General features: G+C 44.4%; 1 protein-coding gene across 1 annotated transcript in view; it reads left to right on the top strand.

Annotated features, from left to right (window-relative positions):
- The first annotated feature begins 1200 nt into the window (after nucleotides 1-1200).
- The window catches only part of LOC143040964 (protein snakeskin-like), a 46755-nt gene continuing 26688 nt past the window's right edge, over nucleotides 1201-21267 (top strand). Inside the window, exon 1 of the mRNA XM_076212399.1 lies at nucleotides 1201-1378. Within this exon, the coding sequence (XP_076068514.1) occupies nucleotides 1313-1378 (66 nt within the window). The 5' untranslated portion in view covers nucleotides 1201-1312. The remainder of the gene's footprint in view (nucleotides 1379-21267) is intronic.

Below are 21267 nucleotides of genomic sequence, written 5' to 3'. Positions count from 1 at the left end.
TCCTGCATTGTGGGGGACTAAGATATGTTGTGGTTTTGACATTATAAAGACATGTGTCAAATGTGAAATTATTTTGTTGTACATAACCAGTTGAATGTCAGAAGGACGTTTTTTCCTGTTCTTTCTTTTCCTCCTTCTTTTTTCTAATTATCTTGGTCTTTTTCTATTTTTTAAATCTGATTGCCAGGATTCGTATGTGGTCTTTTTATTTCATTTATATACTTTGTTTTTCACGGAAGAATAGACGTTTCAAGTATTTCTTCTTCCTCTATGTATTATGGACGTTGAAAGTTTTCCTTCTTTACATATGCTGGACATTAGAGTATAGTTTCCGTTTTCTATCTTCTGGTCGCATGTGATGTATTTTGTGTCTTTTCCTTCATGTCTCTTTCTATCTTGCAATGTCTGATTATTCGTTCTTGTTTTATACATTAATTCTGAGGCTGGTTTATTGTCATGTAAACATTCTTCCACCTTTGTATTTTCTTTTCATTTACAATATATTAAAAAAAACGCTTCTTTCGTTCATTCATATGATTAGATATCTCAATACTGTGTATGTTATTTGACCACACAAGTAATGTTACGTCATGTGTTGTCATTTATTAACTTGGTCTATTGCCATGAAGGTTGAATTTATGGCCTTAACCTGGTAATTAGATAGTAATATTTACGGATAATGACTGTGGAAGGAGGAAAAAAATCAACAAAATGCTTAACAAATGCGACCCATGTGAAAATGGGAAAAACTGCAAATGATGTTTATAATTCTGAAGATTTCTTCATTGTTACGTGATCGCATTATAAACAAAGCTATTGTTTTCATATATATTGAAACGTCACTTGTTTATAATACAGAAAGATATGTTTTGGTTATATGGCCGAGTTTATATAATTTCTTGAAAGCCACTTATACTATGGATGAAGATTCAGGCGTACTTTACATTGTAAAAATTTGATCGTAGGAACTCCGGTTAAATTCTTGCACACTCGAAATACTATCGCCTTGGAGGCTGATGTACGATACATATGTATACAGACGTAAAATGGTACATAAAAATTGGAATCAAGTAAGTCTATCTCACGTTTCTTCTTTATCACAAAGTATAAACAAATAAATGTATCCATATCATAATAATATCATGCTGGAATATGTTTGTTGTACGACAGTTTCCCTTGCCTAAGGTGGCTGCGGCGTAGGATGCCGGGATAAATATGTTTGGCAGCCCGTTGTTCCTACTCACTTTCGCAAGGTGGAGAGATATTGTGCATAGTACACCGTCTGTGAAAGAAGAACCCTGAAATAGACACCATGGCTCTTAGCTTCAACGTGAAGTCTCTCTGCACTGTCACTGGTTTCCTGAAGATTGTTCAAATTGTAAGTACTTCGTTGGCTTGCAAGTATGTGGTGAATATTTTGAATGCACAGGTATTAACAAGAAATTGCGTACTGTAGAAGCGTGCCTCAAATATAAACGACAGTTGTTTTGATTGGACTTGGCATTGTGTTATTTATCATGCGTTAGCGAGTACTGACAAGGAGTGTTACTATGAAGCTTGTTGTTATGATTGATAATGTTGGAAGGGTGCGCTTGAAGGAAGCTAAATTTCTTCCTACACGTCGGAAGGGAGGCTGATGTACGATAAGTCTATTCTCGTCGATGCCACACCCCTACACTACAGGAATTGGTTCCAATTACAATATGGATAGTCTTGAGGGATGATCAGCAACGTCAGGTAATAGTTGGGATAGGGATAAACTCGATATTGGAATAATTTTTACAAAGTACCCTTCCATTTTTTTAAGTGATCTGTAAATTTAAATGCTTAATATATTGCGTTGCGTTAAGTAACACATTTCATATAAAATATACCACAGGGAGAAATTTGTTTATGGATTATCTGAAAGACACGGAAGCGGGTTCTGGGCCGTGAATTTGTTCTGCTTCTTGGGTTACGCGAGGTGTACACGTGCGTTCACGTTCACTTCCGCCGCTGAAGACGTTGCTGCACCTAGCGGTTAATCAGTGAACCTAACCTCGATAAAACACGTAAACAAACAAACACCGTAACCTACGATCGGTTTGGTTAACGGTACAAAGCTAGCCAGCGGTGCAGGCTTGAAGATGTACGTGTCTGGAAATAATGAAGCAGTGTTGAATGTTCAGGTGCATCTCCACGGTTTCCAGCACAAGGAAATATTTACTACCAAATAAAAGCATGGTTATTTGGTTAGGAGACTGCTATACACGCGATATATATAAATGCAAATCACATATTAGTATTAGGATTCGTTTGTGGGAACCAAATTGAAGTACTCACCCGCCCAAAATGTAAAATAATCTGATTTCAATTTCAAACGTGTTTTGCCGCGTTCAAGAGACATTTAACGTGAGAGGCAGTGTATTGACCTCTGCTCATTACCCAAACCTCACATCGGAAGGCTGTTGTGTTTCTTGCACCTGGTCAGCACGGTACATGAATCCACACATTTTGTTTTTAGCAAACACCAAATGCGCACGTTATGCAGATGAAGATCAGTCGAACAGCATAATCAGGTGCTCCGTCGTTAGCAACAACAAACTGTGTCCTAAACAGCACTGAACGAGATATTTTTTTGTTGTTGTCTTATTTGAACGATGAATTTGTAAAGGTGAACCGAGGATTTTATTACAAGTGGAATTTCTTTTTGAGGTCGTGGAATTGCTTGAAGGGATGACAAAACGTAAAAATGAGAAAGTTGGAGGTGAAACTTCCTTCCCACCCGCCGAGTCCGTTACGCATTTGTCGTTGGATTGAAGCATCCCCGGTGCCTCTTGCAACTCATGTCGTTTATTTTTGCTGTCGCCAGGTGATTTTATTCAGCTGAGGAAACTCCTTCCACAACGGGATTTTTAAAAGACTATTATGAGCCCACCTTTATTCTCCCTATTAATGCGATTTGAGTGTGGTTTCATCTAGTATCCAGACGATTTTATTCAGCTGTGGAAACCCCTGGCTCGGGGTAAAAGAGTTGAAAACTATCCTAAGCCACTGTCAACTATATCCCTCAGTTGAATAAAGTCCGATATTTAGCTGAAAAAGGTAAAATAGCACATTGATGAATGGTTCGAAAATGGCAGCAACATCATATCGTTTGCCAGAATTAAAGTACAGTTCTTTGGTCCTTCAACTTTAACAATGTCGATGACTGCCGCCAGGCGATTTTATTCAACCGAGGGAAGCTACCAACAGTCCAAGAGGCCTTCAGGCTTGAGGTGTTTTTTGAATTGTCGTCAGACGGCTTTAATCGTTTGAGTGCACTTGTACTCTGTAGAAGATTAATACGATTTAGTTATCAGCTTAGCAGGTATTGCGACTTTCAGTTTTTTATCTTGGCTGCCGACTGAAGATTTTATTAAAACGTTATCCAATAAAGTGGGGCCAGGAGAGTGTCCCAAGGGGCCCCACAAACTGTAAACTAGTGGGAATTATTGGATGCTTAGCGATGCAATTCAGCGTTGAAGAAGTGCTCTCTCCAGTAGGCCAAGAGAAACAGCAGTACATAAGCATGGAGTACACGAGAATACAGATTGAGAACCCCTGAAATATTTGGACTCTCCCCCCCCCCTCCTTTCACCATAAGGGTCAATTCATGTCCTGCGGTTGGGGGGAAGGGGAGGGGGAGGCTTCGTCAGCTGAATAGAATCATCTGGCGGCAGCTAGAGTAAAAAAAAAAAAGGACAATTGTGAACGTCAGCGAGAGGATTAATTTCCTTTCTCTCCCCTCGTACTTTTCCTTGAAGATCTTCGAGTACTGAGTACTCTACTCCTGAGTCAATTTTTTTTTTGTTTATCTTAGGACACGGAGGAACAATCTACTCCCTCATGCAACACAAAGGGGGGGGGGGGTTGAAAAACAGAATCTTGATTCGAGAGAAAACTTTTCACGAAGAAAAGTGCCATTAAGTGTTAGGAAAAAATGTGAAGGTTAGGTTACTCGAAAGGCAAATCCCGAAGAAAATTGCCTTCTAGTGTTGATGGCAGAGGCTGTATCGCCCGCCCACCCCCAGGGGATAGGCAGAGGGCTCTGCAGTGGGACCGTGAGACTGAACACATTCGCTTTCATTGCCAGGCGAGTTTGAGGAGTGGAAGAGGAGGACCAAGATTTGTTTACAATGGCGCGGCGATCGATGTCTGGCCAATAGGTCAGTTCGATCCCATTGATCTTCTTTCCCGTGGTACCTCGACCTAGCTTCCATCCACCCCGGAAGGGGTTAGGGGATGGGGACTTCGGCATTTGCTTCCACGAAGTAAATTGGTTGGTCGATGTAGGATGAACCATCTCCCCGCGCGTGGACGCTTCCCATTTGAATGGAATCGCTTGGTGATCACCTAAAAGAGTGTACTGGGGTGGGCGATATCTTACATAATAACATAACACATTGTATTACATGAATACATAACAGCATAATATAAATAATACGATAAATAACAAAACAACAAAATACAATTCTCCTCCACACCAACACAAGAGTGTGCACAATTCACCTGTGGCAGTAAAGAGGTAAATAAACCAGGCCAGCGGACTCGGAATGTAAACACCTTAAACCTTTTAGAGCTACAGAATGATACAATAAATCAGCAGAAGCAGTGGACGCCGAGAGCTCAAAACCATTACAGAGAAGTTTTAACAGAAAGACATAAAGTTAAAGGATGGATACAAACCCTTGTTAGAATCAGACACGACACAAATGCGGTTAAATGCGACCGCAAATGCACGTTGGAGCTCGCCAGACCAGAACAGATGCAAGTCTGCTATCTAGCAAATGGCACCCACAACAATTTGAGCTCCAAGCAAACTACTCTTTAAATTGGACAGACGAGATTTTATGAGGCTGACTCACTTACATAAAAGGTGGCACGGTAAACACAGTCATGTATGTATGTGTTCATACACATGTTTACATACGCACATAACTCGACAGAATCGGTATGGCTAGGTTAAATGTATAAAGAATCTCATAATTGTATGGGTTTTCAAAGATGGATGAAGCCACGTAGTTATTTGGAGTGGGAAGGAAAGGTGTTTGCATTGGAGCTTGCTCGGAGAGACCGTATGTTCTGACGCTGGCGTGTAAGGAAAGCAACGTGCTCACTGGCGTATACCCCCAGTTGATGATTAACCCATTAAACTCCGATGACAAGATGTCTTGTCATGTTGGTCAAATAAAACAAAAATTCATAACCCACCAAACTGTTTGAACAAACACCATAAAAATCTGACGTCTGTTGTCCTCGCTTCGCTCGCGAGCGATGCGAGGACTAACGTCATATTTTTCTGGTGTTTGATCAAACATTTTGGTGTTTTATGATTTTTTGTTTTATTTGACCAAATGACAAGACATCTTGTCATTGGAGTTTAATGGGTTAAGATGATGAAGCCACAGAATAGTGAGGCCCAAAAGCTCTATCTTCCCCAAGGGGCCTAGCAGTTATTTCTCTAGGCTGAACACTGGTTTGTCTTCATAGTAAGAAAAAAGACTCTGGCTAGAGGAGCTTTCTACAGAACAATGGCACTCTTCGATAAAGCGACCCAGTCAGTCCAACCATCCGTTGCCCCTGGTCTCTCTTACAGAAGACCCGCGGCCTTCCGGAAACCTGCAACAACCTACGGGTGGAACCCAAATTCACTCAGAAAAGAGATATTGTGTTGTCTTGGGAAAGAGACCTCTAAATGCACTTACGGCAGCATTGTTGTGCAACAGTGTATTACACCACAATATTATTGAGTGTGATTGGAACAGTAATGATGAAACCGTGTAGAGGTTAACGGGGGGGGGGGTCATAGTACCGCTTCGATGTTATTTTGTCAGTAAGATTGGTTATGCGAGGAGGTACTGTAGAAGAACTACGAGTTGATGGGTGGTCTTTACCAATGAATAAGTCCACAGGAAGAGGATAAATGTAATTTCCCTGCATAACTAATAGAGCGTCAGGAAAAAGAAAAAAGACGACGGAATTTAAGGATTTTCTTCTGCCACGCGCCAAAATGTCTTGTTTATATAGGTCGTGTGTGGGTCGGGTGATGTCGTTTGGTTGCCCTGAAGGGGGTTCGTTGTTCCCTGAATGCACTTGGCTCAGAGCGCCACAGGTGGCTGCCCGTGAATGACCTCAAGAGGGTGTTGGAATGCCTGGCCTCGCCGTGGGTGGCGTAGGCTAAAGGGGTCGGTTCGGAAAGAGGTGCGTGAGTTCCATGACGTTCGAGTCTGCAAGAAAGTTTATCGACCATAAAGTCGCTTCCGAAACCTTCTGGACCCGAGTCCAGAAAATTGAAAAAAAAAGGAAGGAGTTAGGGGCAGGAAATTGCAGACGGAAGAAATCTGAGGACAGTTAAAATAATAATAATAATAATAAAAGGACTAGCCCTCGCTGCCAAGGTAATGCCATAAGATGGACAACACAGCCTGTCTGCTTTTCCCTTTTTCTTTTGTAATGCTGTACATACGGACGGACGAAACACTGGGAGAGTGACCATGGGAACAAAAGGAATAACATATCTGAAGGATATCAACAGAAAGTTTTCCGCTCATATACATCAGCAGCAAATTGACAGCGTTGAACTCGTATCAACTGTCAGGAGGCTAGTCAGATATTCCTATAATCTCAAAATATAGTTTCCTTTACTGTTTTTCATGACTGTTGTATTGTATTGGACCTTCAGCGTAACACTCTTGAAGTACATGCGTGCACTGGGAATACGGTTGAACAATGACCCCTTTTCCCACGCCCCAGATAACACTCCAAAACAATACCCACGATGCTGTCCTTTGGATCTGAAAATAATTTTACTTTTTCTTTTATTCTATTTATTTATTATCATTATTATTATTTTATATGTAATGACACGTCGTTGTCGTTCCTGGTTTGGTGCGAAAGTCTGTGAGTGCAAATGGCATGACAATTTTACTATTTTCTTTTCTTGTAAGGCATTCTATTCAAACTTCTCTCGTTCCCAATAAGTGGCATGTATGCTTAGGATCTTTTGAGGAATGAACTGGCAAAATCAGGGCATAAATTCACGAGAAAAAAATCCATATAAATCAATGTTTTGATTCAATCGAGACGACATTTAGGTTTGGTTAGAGTTGCGACCGTTACGCAGCAGGGGATGGCAGCCAGAATTCAAATATTCCTCTCTCGTTTCACGAAAAGAGACGAAGACGGCTAAGAAACAGAAATAGCCACTTTGGATCTGCATGAGACAGAGAACTTGAGGTGAGGAGGACAGTCTGGGCAAGTGGCAGATACCGACAGCTGCTTGGAAGCTCATGTTTTTATAACGTTCAGATCATGGAATAGGAAATAGTAATTCATCTGTTACATCCAACTATCCTTGGGGCAGTATCGCGCCTAAGAAATGCAGTCATAGAGACGGTAAAGAAGAAATTTAAGGATGGATAGTCAGCCTGTAAATGATCAACATTCCTTTATGCGTGGGAATGCTTTTCATGGGCAGGGGAAGAGGGATGGGAACGTGAAAGGCACAGGGGATGGAAGAATGGAGGGGTTGGGCGTTGAGGGGGAGGGGTTCAAGTGAGCCAAAGGAACTATTGGTAAGATGTGGCTGGTCGGGTTCAAGGTGGTGTGGAATAGAGGTTAAGGTTTTCAAAGAAGCAGAGTTGGATTAGGAGGCGAAGACCAGTAGCGTCCTTTGGAGGGAACGGAAGGTGGGGGTGAAGTGAGAGGGGGGAACGTGTATGGGGCTGGAGGGGTGTAACACGCCACCGTGTCTGAAGTCGGAGGCAAACGAATTTATTGTAAAACAGAGAGGACTGAGTCACTGTATGAGGTAGGCAGAAGATGTCGTCTTAATATTTTATTTTTCTGGATGCCTCCATGAGATTTTATTCGCTTGAGGGGAACCCCGTTCCCCTCTCCGCGTTGTGAAAAGGGAATGCGAAGTTGAAGAAGAGTGTAGACGGAGGAGGAAGAGGGTAGGATAGAAAACGGAGGATTTAATAGAAACTGTAAGGAAGAGGCGTCGGGGAAAGAAGGACATTTAGGTGCCAACTTAGCTTAGTACTTGCATAGCAACGACGTGCGCCCTGGGCACTTGGTGACTGCCCCTTGCCCGGGCTATCCATCATTTTGGTGGTTTCGGCCGCTGATAACTTAGCATTTCCATCTGTCGGGCCTCCACCCTTGTAACATGAGAAGGGGTGAGGGAGTTGGGGTGAGTGGTCGAAAAAAAAAGCAAGAGGAGAATTTTTTCCCAACTGGTCCCTTCCCCGAAATTGGAACCACGACACTGACCTAACTTAATGTAACCTGACCTTCTTTGGTGCGCTGTCAAAAAATAATCTTGCCACGTGGATTGAAATATGGAGAGCATCAAAACGTCGCGGGAGAGACGACATGACGTCACCCAAAGTAAGTGAAGGATCTGAGGTATTCTGAAGCGTAGGGTGGGGCCCACGGAGAAACAATTCTGTTTTTTCCTCGAAAAGTGGACGGAGCACTGCCCCCCTCCCCCCGATTTTCCCTCAATCAATACACTCGGCGCCGCCCGGATGGGGGGAGGAGGGGGGAAAGGGGAGATGGTGGCTATGGAGGGGGAGGGGAGCTTTCGTGTGGGGGTGGGTGGGAGGGGCGTTGTTGTTGCGATGGGCCCACGTGGTCTCGTGGTCTCGTGTAGTGACTGAAGTGCGTTCGTTGGAACTAGGCGAGACGTGTCTCGCTGAATAACGATGAACATTCGGTTTGTCTAAATCTGTAGTTTATTTTTATTAGATTTCTTGTTTTCTTCATGGTAGTGTTTGCATTCCCCCTAGATTAATTTTGCTATTAATATTGTTATTATTATTATTAGTAGTAGTAGTTGTAAGGAAAATAATAGTTTTTAATCTAATATTGCTGAGGAAATTTTCGTGCACCGTTGAATCTTCCCCAACTTTGAAACTAAAAAACGATAAATTCTTGGGATTAGTTTTGTTAATATTGTTATTATTGTTGTTAGTAGTTGTAGTAGTAAGGATGATAAATTGTAATCTAATAAGCTGAAGAAATTTTCGTGGCCCGATGAATCTTCCCCAAATTTCAAACGAAAAGACGTTAGCCTCTCACCGGATTAGTTTTGTTATTATTGTTATTATTATTATTATTATTATTAGTAGTAGTAGTAGTAGTAAGGATAATGATTTTTAATCTAATAAGCTGAAGAAATTTTCGTGCACCGATGAATCTTCCCCAAAATTGAGACTAAAAGACATTAGCGTCTTCTGGAATCGTATAGACTCGTTTGAAACCAACTTCACGAGTCGAGCGCTGCGTTGCTGCGTTTTTGATGAGGTTGGAGGATCACAACCCAAGGCCGTTTGGCGCCAGCCAGGGTGAGGGCTACATATAGATGAAATTGTTATCTTTACTGTTATGAATGTTGTTATTGTTGTTAAACTGTTCCCATCTTTATTGCCAATATTATTATTATTTATTTTCTTATTTTTTCAAATATGACCGTTGTTATTTTTAGATTTTTTTATGTCCTCGTTTTCCCACTCTCTGTTAATCTTTCTTTGAGCATCTCTACTACTCGATCTTTTCGGAATGATATTATACCTAAGGATAGAAGCGCTGGTTATCGATGACGCTAAGAAGAAGAAGAAATGATTTTCTCGATGAAGTCTTCGTCGTCGTCGCTGCATCATTTTACTGGAAGAGCCTCGTGACTGTTCAGATGCGGAGGTTGAGATGAGAAAGAGGAGGAGGGGGGGAGAAGAAGGGGGGAAAGCGGGGTCGGGGGAGGGAAACTGTGGGGGCTTTTTGGGGGTGGAAACTGGCCTTGGAATTGAGACTTCCACACACTCTTGGGGCTGGATGCAGAGACGGGGAGTGTAGGAGGAGGGATGTGGAGGGAGGGGGAGTTGTCTGCCTCGCTGCGTCCTAAGTAAGGCCTCCCCCCTCCCCCCCCCCCTTCCCTTTGGTCTTTGGTGCAGCAAACTCCGTGTTGGATCCCTTCCGTTCTGGGTGATACTTGTCGAGGCTGTCGGCAAACGATTTTATTCATCTCGGTAGCGAGAGACAGTCCTTGGCGATGACTCACGTAAGATTATGAGTATAGTACGCCAGGAGGCGCTGAGTAGCTGCGACCAAAGCTGTCACCTTTATTTATGAGGCGCTTTGGGGACTGTTGGGGGCCAGGTCAACTTAGTCATTGCTGGGAATCGGGGATAAATGCGGGATTCTAACCCACAACTTATTGAATGCGGAGACCAGTACCCTTCCAGCGCTTTTTTTTTCTGTTGTTGCCAGTCGACTTCAATCAGATGGACGTGGCTTGCGGAAGTGATGCCTAGCGTGTTTATGAGGCACTTCCTATAAGACATGGACTGCTGGAAGCAATGGGAAGGGGAAAACAGCCACACTGGCAGCGGGAACGAAGAACAAGAAGCACCACCACTCACGTGGTCGGTCGTGATGCTACAGTCCCAGAGAGAGAGAGAGAAAGAGAGAGAGAGAGAGGGGCAAGGCAATGGCCGTCAGAGTTGGCAACAACCGAGGAGGTTCGGACCTGAAGCGACTCCCACCGTGGGTCTTCCAAGGGTCCCTGGAGGGGTCGGGAGGTCGAGGAAGAGGGAGAGGATGTTGGGCAACAAGGGAGTAGATGGAGGTGGGGAGGTGGAGGGGTGTTGAGAAGGAAAGAGGTACAGTAATTTCTGATCCTACTAATTTCTAATACCGGACACACTTCGGTATATAACGGATCTGTCCGGTATTTCCATCGGATCGTCCGTTATATCGATGGTTTATTGTACTGTCAAAGGTGACAACAGTGAAGGAGCGACGGTAATGGTAGTTGGTGTGTCGGGGGCGGGGGGAGGGGAGGGGAGTGGGGAGGATTAGTTATGGGGGTGTTAACGTGGAAGAAGGAGTGGGGAGAAAGGAGGGAGGGAGGGGGGTTAAAAGGAAGCGAACTTGTGGGTTGAAGGATCCCAAGAGGTCCCCTAAGAACTGCGTTGCAAGAGAACGGGGACCCCCGAGTGTAGCGAGACAAGTTTGGTCCAGTAGTTTTTTTAGTTTTTTTTTTTTCAGCGACTAGTTCCTTCTGCTGGCGTTGTAGTTTCGGCAGCTTTTTGGGGGTCGTGTGGTCGGAAAACGTTTCGTACGTAACAGAAATTTCCTTACATGATCAACATGACAAGTGCGCGCGCGCACACACACACACACACACACACACACACACACACACACACACACACACACACACACACACAAAGGATAGTTACGGAAGATATCTGAAAAAGAATAGCTTCCCACACAGAGTGGTAGATATCTGGAACAAATTGAATGAGGAAACAGTGAGTGCAAAAACTATACAAGAATTTAAAATCAAACTGGATACTGAACGATACAAAAGCGGATCATTACGATCATAGCTCCCTTCCCGTAAAATACTAGGTAAAATACACAGGCACACACACAAAAACACACACACACACACACATCAACACATATATATATATATATACGTGTGTGTGTTTGTATGTTTATATATATCACATTTACAATTGCACGTACATCTACTGCATGTGCACGCGGTTTAACCAAGGTTCGCTGGACTGCAGGGTGACTGCTCACCCTCTTTCGGCCCGGGGGGGTGGAGGGGGAGCATTGGAGGGAGGATGGGGGGAGGGGGAGCATTGGAGGGAGGATGGGGGGGAGGGTGGTAGAATGCGGGAAGGGTCCTTGGGTCGGGACCCAAGGGAGATTATTAATGTTAATGTAGCGCGTCAGTCCTGTTCCCCTTCCTTCCTGCCATCCTTCCTGCCTTCCTTCCTGCCTTCCGTCCTTCCTTCTTACTCGGTTGTGGCACAAAAGAAGCACTCACTTTGAAGGAAGGCAGGTCCTGACACGGCCAGGAGCACGTGTCTTTTCAGAGAGATCTACGGGGGAGCTAGTAGACCGGTGGCGGTTGAAGTGGGGCCGCGGGAAATCGAGGCAACAGAGAGAGCTGCATGTCTGTTAGCAGTGTCAGTCTCTTTATAGTTCGTTCGGTATAACGTGACTGGCTTTGGGTGATCCATGAAGAAACGTTGTTCGTCCGTATCAGGGCTGAACAAAGATTAATGAAAATTAATCAGAATTATTTTATATGAAACGAAATTGTTATTCTATGTGACGTATTAGCGATTTTTTTTTCCTGATGGGGAATGAACTGAGCACAAGTGAACTGCGCGCGTGCACACACACACACACACACACATACACACACACACACACACACACACACACACACACACACACACACACACACACACACACACACACACACACATATTTTTCATTCTCTCTGCGACTACTCATGAAGTTGCCCAAACCCATAGCGTTGATGTGGGTGGCGGTGTCTGGTGCCATAGTGTCACACAAGCCAGACGAGTGCCTAATCGAGACAAATGAGCCCCCCCCCACACACTCTCCTTCCTCCTCTCCCGCCCCCAGTTGGTGCCAAGCAACCGCAATTCCCGCAGACACTGGCACTGTCTGGCAGTCCCTCCCCCTCCCGTCCCCGACAGACCCGGGTGGCACAGGGAGCCACGGGTCAAGATATTAACGTCATCAATGATAACAGAGGGTACCTTCTTAGCTGATGTAGTATTCACCTCATTAATGCCAGGAGAGGGATTCGAGCTCACATAAGGACCACAATGGAAATAAGCTTGCATGCTTTTTTGTGTTATCCTCGGTTTTTTTGTAGTTGTTATTTCGAACTATGTGTTATTTTCGTTGTCTGCACTTCATGTGTATTGATTCAATGCCAAATAAAGTTTACTTACTGTAGGTCTCCAGTTGTTTTCTATGCTGAGCCAATGCAGTTTCACAAACGCTCTGGGTACCAAAGACCCATTTGTCTAGACAGCACGCAGATGTTCGATGAGAAATGAGTCGAGAGGATACGTTCGATTTATATTGGTTTAGTCCGCTGGCGTTGCGATCAGAATCATGCTGTTTTCGCATCTTCTTGGTCGTGGGTTCGAGTCCTTGTTGCTCTTCGGTTCCTTCCAGCAGTGACTGTTACCTGCTTCCCCAACTATTCCTATAGCTTTGACAGAAGCTACGCGCCTCCTGGCGCAAGAAACCATAAGGCCTACACTAGGGAGTTCCATGTCCCTTACCAGCTGTCATCCCTGTCTATAAAGTTATTTAATCTTTTCTTAAAACAACCAATTATTTCGGAGCTCACTAGATGTTTACTAAGTCTATTCTAACAATGCTTTTAAACGCCATTGATTCACAGCCACCAACGACTGACGCTTCGTGTGCACATTCAGAGGTAAGCACGATCCGATTAGCATACATACATATACCAAAGGCTTTTCCCCCCTACACGGGGGGTAACCAAAGAGAAAAAGGCATAGAAACCACTCCCACCCATTCCATTTCCTATATATTCCACTCCCCTCCACCCTCCTCCCTCCCTCTTATCTTGGCACCTCCTGGATGACGGGTCATCCCAGCATCGTGTCCACTGCCCTGGGTCAGAAGCAGTGTCGCAGACACAGCACATCCACAGCAAGGCCGCTTCATAAATTCGGCGACACCCCCTCTCCGTCCCACCCCATGCAGAAAAGGAGAAGACGGGGAGAAATCCCTTCAGGCTGCGTCAAAGATTCAATTAGCGATTACCGAAAAAAACAAAGACGACGTCGACCATATTAATAGGAAATTGCTTTAAAATTTCGGGAGTTCGATTATCTGATTCGTTCGGCGGGGGTTAGTCCGATTCGATTATCCAATTCGCAAAATGCGAATCCGATTGATCGGACTTCCGATTGCGATTATCCGATTCGTTCGGCGAGGGATGGTCCGATTCGATTATCCGATTCGAAAATGCGAATCCGATTGATCGGATAATCGGAATTCCGATTGCGATTATCCGATTCGAAAATGAGAATCCGATTGATCGGATAATTGGACTTCCGATTACGATTATCCGATTCGTTCGGCGGCGGGGGTTAGTCCGATTCGATTATCCGATTTGAAAATGCGAATCCGATTAATCGGATAATTACGGACTTCCCACCTCTGTGCACGTTACACCATCATGAGAACCTTACCAATCCAGTACAAAGGCTGTATCGTCTATCTGGGGACAGACGTGGGATCCTGCAGTGAGCTCTTAGGGATGAAGACTGACTGGGCCGCCAAACAGAGGAAAGTGAACGTTGGACACCTCGTCCATTGCAGCCAGACTCCACAAGAATCGGGTCCTCTCTCTTTCTCTTTTTCTCCCCGTCTCTTCGCTCTCTTTCACTCTTCATTTATCTCGACATTTCCTGCTCTTAAGCTGGATAGAAGCGATGGTTATTGACAGCACAAAAAAAAATCTCGCATCTCAGTATTCACTGCCTTTTTCTCCCATGCCCCCCCCCCATCCTCCTCCTCCTCCTCCTCTTCCTCCTCCTCCTCCTCCTCCTCCTCCTCCTCCTCCTTTTTCTACCTTCAGTCACTTGACATTCAATTTCAGTTGGAATGGAATCGAATTTCTCCTTTTTATTTTCTTTTATTTATTTTTTTCTTTGAGGATGTTGTTCCTCGCCTCTGACACATGTTCCTCTGGTGCAGAATGTCATCGTGACAACTTCTTCCATTTCCTTTGATTGATTGTTGATCTTTACGCTCCTCGTTCAGTTTGACGTCGCATTGGTTTTTGGGAACTACTTCCACTATCTTTTGTTTCCTTTTTTGTGCGTTGCTGTGCAAAGATTCACGCAGTTCATATGCCCAGTTACTACCCTATACGTATCGTCATGGGCTCGTATCATTCCTACGCTCCAAGACAACACACACACACACACACACACACACACACACACACACACACACACACACACACACACACATACATGCCTTGTAGACAATGATCCTGGCATAATTAGCTGTTTGGAATGGGAAGGGTGTCTTCATGGAAGCTTGCTCTGGACACTAAATGGGGATTGGCGACAGCAGATGATTGAAGTGGTAAATCCCCCTCCCCATCCCCGAGTGTATGCTTTCAATTGATGATTGTGTGTGTATGTGCGTGTGTGTGTGTGTGTGAACACGTGCGCGATCTCAAAGCCCCGTCGCAGGTTAATATTCTGACTTGGTCCTCCGACAGCGGCGACGTCGGCGGTTTCTCCTCGAAAAGGAAAGAGCCCGATGAAGACGGACACCCTCAAAGGCCGAGGAGGACCCCGGTCTCTTCGAAGGTCGAGGCCGACCGATTTGGGGTGTCCGCCGCTCGTCAGGAGGAATTACTCGAAGAATGGATGGGATGGCGTCTCTCATTTGGCCAGATGGGGTCACTGCCACTTGGCAGCCTCCTCCTCCTCCTCCTCCTCCTCCTCCTCCTCCTCCTCCTCCTCCTTTCCCCCAATTATCCCGGTATTTTTTCTTCTTCCCCTCTTCCCCTGTTCTCACACTTCTCCCGTTTTCTATTGCACTGTCTCTGCTTTATTCTCTTTTCTTCTGTTCTCTTGCTTGGCTTTTCTCTCCTCTATTTTCTTTCCTTCTCCCTTGTTTTTTTTGCACCTTTTTCTTGTTTTCTTATTCTTCTTTCATATTCTCCCATCTCTCTCTTTTCTCCTTATTTCCCCCCTGTCATCTTCCTTTCTCTTCCTTCTCCTTCGTTCCCACCTGCTCTTTCCATTCCATTTCTCTTCTCTCCTCACTTTATCTTCCCTTCTCTTTCTTCTCCTTTGTCCTCCCCTTCTATCGCCTTCTCTTTTCTTGTCTCTTTTCTTTCCTCTCCTTTCCCCTTTCCTCTTTTATCTGTCTCTATCTTCCTTCCTCTTCCTTGTCCTACGTTGTCACAATCTACCGCCCATTCCCTTCTCTTCTTCTCTTTCTTCAGCCTCGTGTAACTTCTGAAGATTACATACACACACACACACACACACACATATGGGGGGGTGGGGTTCTTGATCTTTAGGTCTTTGTGGGACACATTCGCCCTGTAGGAGATGAATGCATTTGGTCCCTGAAAGACAGTGGTTCCTCCACTGAAGAGTGAGATTGGGTTTTCCTCGTAAGAATTCCAAAGAAGTCCGCAGGAATTTCATCTATTTTAATTTTACTTGGATGGAAAAGGCAGCAGGACGGATCCATCAAGTTCATGATATGCAGTCCTGAAGAATGAAGGTTCAGATACCAAAGCTCCACAGATGAGAATGTGACTACAATTTGGACAATAAATAAGTAGATGAGTAAATATATAGAAAAATGGGAGCCATTGGTCAGAGAGAGAATAGAAGAACATTCAGAAGAAATGTGTTGCTTCCGGGATGTCCAGTGTTCGGCCCCATGGAAACCGATCCTCGGCCTCTCTTGTAGAACTCTGAGATGAAATTCTGGAATGTGGTTTGTGAACGTGAGGCCGTTTCTTTTCGCCCGTGAATGGCAGGGAAAGGGGAGTGATTGTCAGTTTTCATTTTCATGAGAAAACGTAGTGAGAAAACAAAGCTGAACACACACACACACACACACACACACACACACACACACACACACACACACACATATATATATATATTGTTCAACTTGTAAGAAGTACTCTCGATATTTCTAATGAGAGAGCGGAGGTTGGAGGTCAGGGTATTGATAGAATATCCAACCTGACCTCCAACCTCTCATTAGATATATCGAGAGTATTTCTTACAAGTTAAACAATACTACTACTGTTGTAGGCTTCAACAAAGCCTGTATTCAGAATGGCTTCCTTCCAATATATATATATATGCTAGCTCTGCTAACGGGACTCGAACCATTGGCCGTGCGACCGTTTAACATAAGGTAAGGACGATACCGTTGTGCTACTGAGGGCGTACAAGTGAAACGATGCAGAACTTATGCTACACATTCCCCGACATCAACTCTCACGGTGAGAATGTACAAACCCTGGATTCGATCCTGAGACCGAGTGGCGGCCTCTTATGTTTGGTTTTCCGAAATGTGATTCACCATGGTCTTGGATCACGTGTTGAACTCGTGATCGACAGTTATTAACCTCCCGGATGAGCGCTCAGAGCTCGTATGACCGATCTATGGGGGAATGCTGTGACCTTGCACGCACACACTCCCCAACTCCCCTCCCAAAAGAGTTGGAGTAATAACCCGCACCGCAGCGATACTGAAATTATTTCAGCCCTGGGCGGGTATATATATATATATATATATATATATATATGTATATATATATATATATATATATATATATGTGTGTGTGTGTGTGTTTTTTCAAGTGCCGAGGATGTGAAGCATAAGCTGCCATAACACGCTTAATAAACGTCATGTATCACTGTAGTCTAGACTATTCTTGGTAACGCGTGCCTTCGTCACGGGTTAACCGGCACCCCATAGGCACTAAATTCAGTGCCTTCCTCTCCCTGCCTTACCACCCACTCCCCCCCCCCAGCGCCCAGCGTGGGCGTGGCATTGGGTGTGATCCTGATGGGCCTAATCACGTGATAGAAAATGAGATTCATGAGTCGATGCGGGTTGTTTGCTTTGCTTGACGTAGGCGGAAGTGGAGAGTGGGGGTGGGGTGGAGGGTTATTGTTGACATTGTGCGTCGATGCGCGTGTAAAGCCACACACACACACACACACACACACACACACACACACACACACACACACACACACACACACATATATATGTATATATATATATATATATATATATATATATATATATATATATATATATATATATACTTATGCATAAGTGACCACTGCATAATTTAACAAAAATTACTTATGTTTCTTATTGGCACACACACACACACACACACACAGTGTTTCTTATTGGCACACACACACACACACACACACACACACACACACACACACACACACACCCACACAGGTATATATATATATACATAGACACCCATATAGATATATATATATATATATATATACATATATATATATATATATATATATATATAAATGTTGCAGCAGAAGCCAGACGAATCTCATATGGAATGGCCTCAGGATCGATCGAACTCCATTCAGTCCGAACCCAAAGACATACTTGAGGATTGGGTTGATCGCTGACCCTAACTAACCCGTGTGTGCAGAGTGGCGCAGTTGAGCAGAGATGGCAGTTGCCCAGCCCTATTACGCTGAGGGGTTCACTATGTTTCCCCTAATCGCCACTGATGAGGATGATGATGATGATAAGAAGAAATTAGGGGACGTTTTCCTCCCAAAGGGCGTGGTCGGTCCAGCATAAATGAAATAGTGGCCGCCCATCCCATCCTCTCTCTCTCTATCTATCTATCCATCCATCTCTATCATCATTACTTGTGTGTGCGTTGTTACAGGTATTGTACGGTACTGTTACTGACGATGCTAGTATTCCCATAAAAGGGGGAGAGTTGTACTGTCCACAGCCACCTCCCTCGTTCCTCCCTCCCTCCTCCCCCTCCCTCCCTCCTCCCTCTCCCTCCCTCCTCCCTCTCCCTCCCTCCTCCCTCTCCCTCCCTCCTCCCTCTCCGTCCCTCCTCCCCCTCCGTCCCTCCCTTCCGTCCCCTCCGTCCCTCCATCCCTCCCCAAACGCCACCAGCACTCAGTGTCGAGGGTGTTTTTTCTTCTCAATCGGGCGCTGCTGGTTCATGTCGACGTAAGCACTCTTTGGCCAGTGGTTGCCACAGAGGGGAATAACATGGGGGGGGGGTGCCCTCGGGGTGTGCCACGGTGGTTGGTACTACGAAAGCACCATGTGGGAGCAGCATGTGATCGAAACCGTGGGTTCGTGGCCGTGTGTCACTTGTGTCATCATATATCCGTCACTGAACTCAACCGTTTGACACACGGCCACAGAGGACGTGATGACGTCACCACCCCCACCGAGGTACTCTTTGTTGTTGAGGAAAGGAGAGGAACTATTTCAGCCCAAGGCTGTATAGGTCGTTTGGGAGCCAATTCTCGGTCTCTAGCTATTCTTATTTCCACGGGACGCATTGTCAGCCGAAACAGAGGAGTTACAAAGGAGAGCATAGACCAATTGGTCTCAACCTTTTTTTTTTGGCCATGCCCAGCCTACTCACCCCATGTGGTGATGTACATTTCTTATAAATTGGAAAATAAACTCCCCCTTCATCTGAGAAAGCATAAAACCTTGGTTTAAAACCACATCAAAAGAACAAGGCTTCAATGAAAAATAAGAAATAAGATAAATTGAGTAAAATAAAAAATTGACCCAGATTTCCTCAGTTGCCCTTTAATTGCCCTCCGAACAATCATATTGCCCACATGAAAAACCGAATTGTCCAGTTGCCCACGTTAGAAGCACTGACATAGACTGATGTACGTGCCTTGCATCGAATAGGATAAACAACTGCTCTCGTGCAAAAAAAATTCGTGTTTGGAGGTGACCTTCAGCGCGGTTTCCGTCGCGGTTTCGTGGCTGTTTCCGCCGGCCGCGTCGGAAGAATCATCGAACCGCGACCTCAAGGGCCTGAGGCAGCTCAAGTCCTCTCCTCGGGACAGCCAGGGCGAGTGGCAGTTACCGGTGACGCCTATGGGAGAGAAGGGGGACATGGGCTCGATGTTGGTTGTTCAAAATGTTTCTCTGTTGAGATGTTCTCTCAGAATATTTAATTTTATTTTTATCCTTATTATTTAATTTATTTATTTGGTAATGTATTTATTTGTTATCATTATTTTTACAAGTCTGCTGATGTTTATCGTGGTGGGGTTCAAGTGTCAGAAGAGTTACGTCACCGGCGCCTTCTGTCGAAGAGAGAGAGAGAGAATATTACTAAAAGCCCATAGCACCGTAGATGAAGGCCAACATGATTCCAACGCAAGAACTTAATTTTGGTGCACATTTAAGTTCGCTCGTTTCAAATATCGATTCAAATCCATGGCGACTTTACTCTCAGCGACGAATAGAGTGATAATAACAATGATGATAATAGCGAAAATAATAATAATGATAATAATGACAATGATGATTATTACAATGAAAATAATAATGATTATTACAATTACGATATTATTACTTGTTTCAAACAACAGGAGTCTTTACTTGTAGTGCATAAGCATCGGGGTTGGGTTTGCCTTTTTGCGTAAACATGACAAGGGTCGAGCGACATTTTCTCTTTGGCGATTTTACTTGCGCCGTCGTGGACCAGGAGGTCTCTCGAAAAGACGCCCACGGCAGCAGGGTCCCTCTAGTGTAAACAAACAACTGTTTCAGATCCTGAACACCCGGGGCTCCAAAACATGTATACATACATAATGTATATATGCATATATATATATATATATATATATATATTTTTTCCCTGCCGGGTGGGTCGCCTATGAAATGAATTAGCCTTGCTGTGGATGTGCTGTGTCTTGCTGCATTGCTTAACCCGGGGCGGTGTGGGGGGGGGGATGCAGGGATGACCCGTCATCCAGGAGGAGCCTAGATAAGAGGGAGGGAGGGATGGTGAATGGGAGTGGAGTATGTGGGGGATGAAATGGGTGGGAGTGGATTTATGCCATTGGCTACCTCTTTTATAAGGGGAAAAAAGCCGTTGTATAGCTATGTATTTTTCATGTGGTGAATTGTACACACACACACACACATACATATATGTGTATGTATGTATATATATGTAATTATATATATATATATATATATAATGTGTGTGTGTGTGTTTGTGATTCACCATGGTCTTGGATCACGTGTTGGGCTCTTTACCGACAGCTATTCCCTTCGCGGGTGAGAGTTCAGAGCTCGTATATGCCCGATGTATGGCTAATGCCGTGACCTTACATACACCCAACTTCCCGCCCACGAGAGTTGAAGTAACGACTCGCTGCGCAGCGATGCTGACATTTCAGCCCTGGGCGGGGATCGAACTTGGGCTTCTGGAGTTGGGGTTGCGAAAAGTACCACTGCGCCGTCGAGCCGTGCATGTGTATAATAATTATGTACATATGTATATACATGGTAACATGTATTTCCATGTAATATATACGTATGTCACGCACAAAAAATAATGTGTATATTTGTAAGTATTCAAATTATTTTTTCTATAAATGTTTACGTATTTGCAAGAAGTGTAAGCGTACAGGATCTCACTCAATTTAAATGGATGTATAATGATCGGTTTTGCTTAAGTATGTCCCCCGAAGTCTTGGAGACCCATTTTTTCTAACACTTTTTGTGTAAGAAAACGGAATCTGATCTGTGGAGATTGAGAGAGTGGGTGAGGAAAGGGGGAGGATGGAGGTGGGGTGTATGAAA

The sequence above is a fragment of the Oratosquilla oratoria genome, chromosome 30 (genome assembly GCF_046742065.1).
Source record: "Oratosquilla oratoria isolate Oo_2021 chromosome 30, ASM4674206v1, whole genome shotgun sequence".
Lineage (NCBI taxonomy): Eukaryota > Metazoa > Arthropoda > Malacostraca > Stomatopoda > Squillidae > Oratosquilla > Oratosquilla oratoria.
The sequence above is the reverse complement of the archived record's forward strand: the minus strand, read 5'-3'. Positions and strand labels throughout refer to the sequence as shown.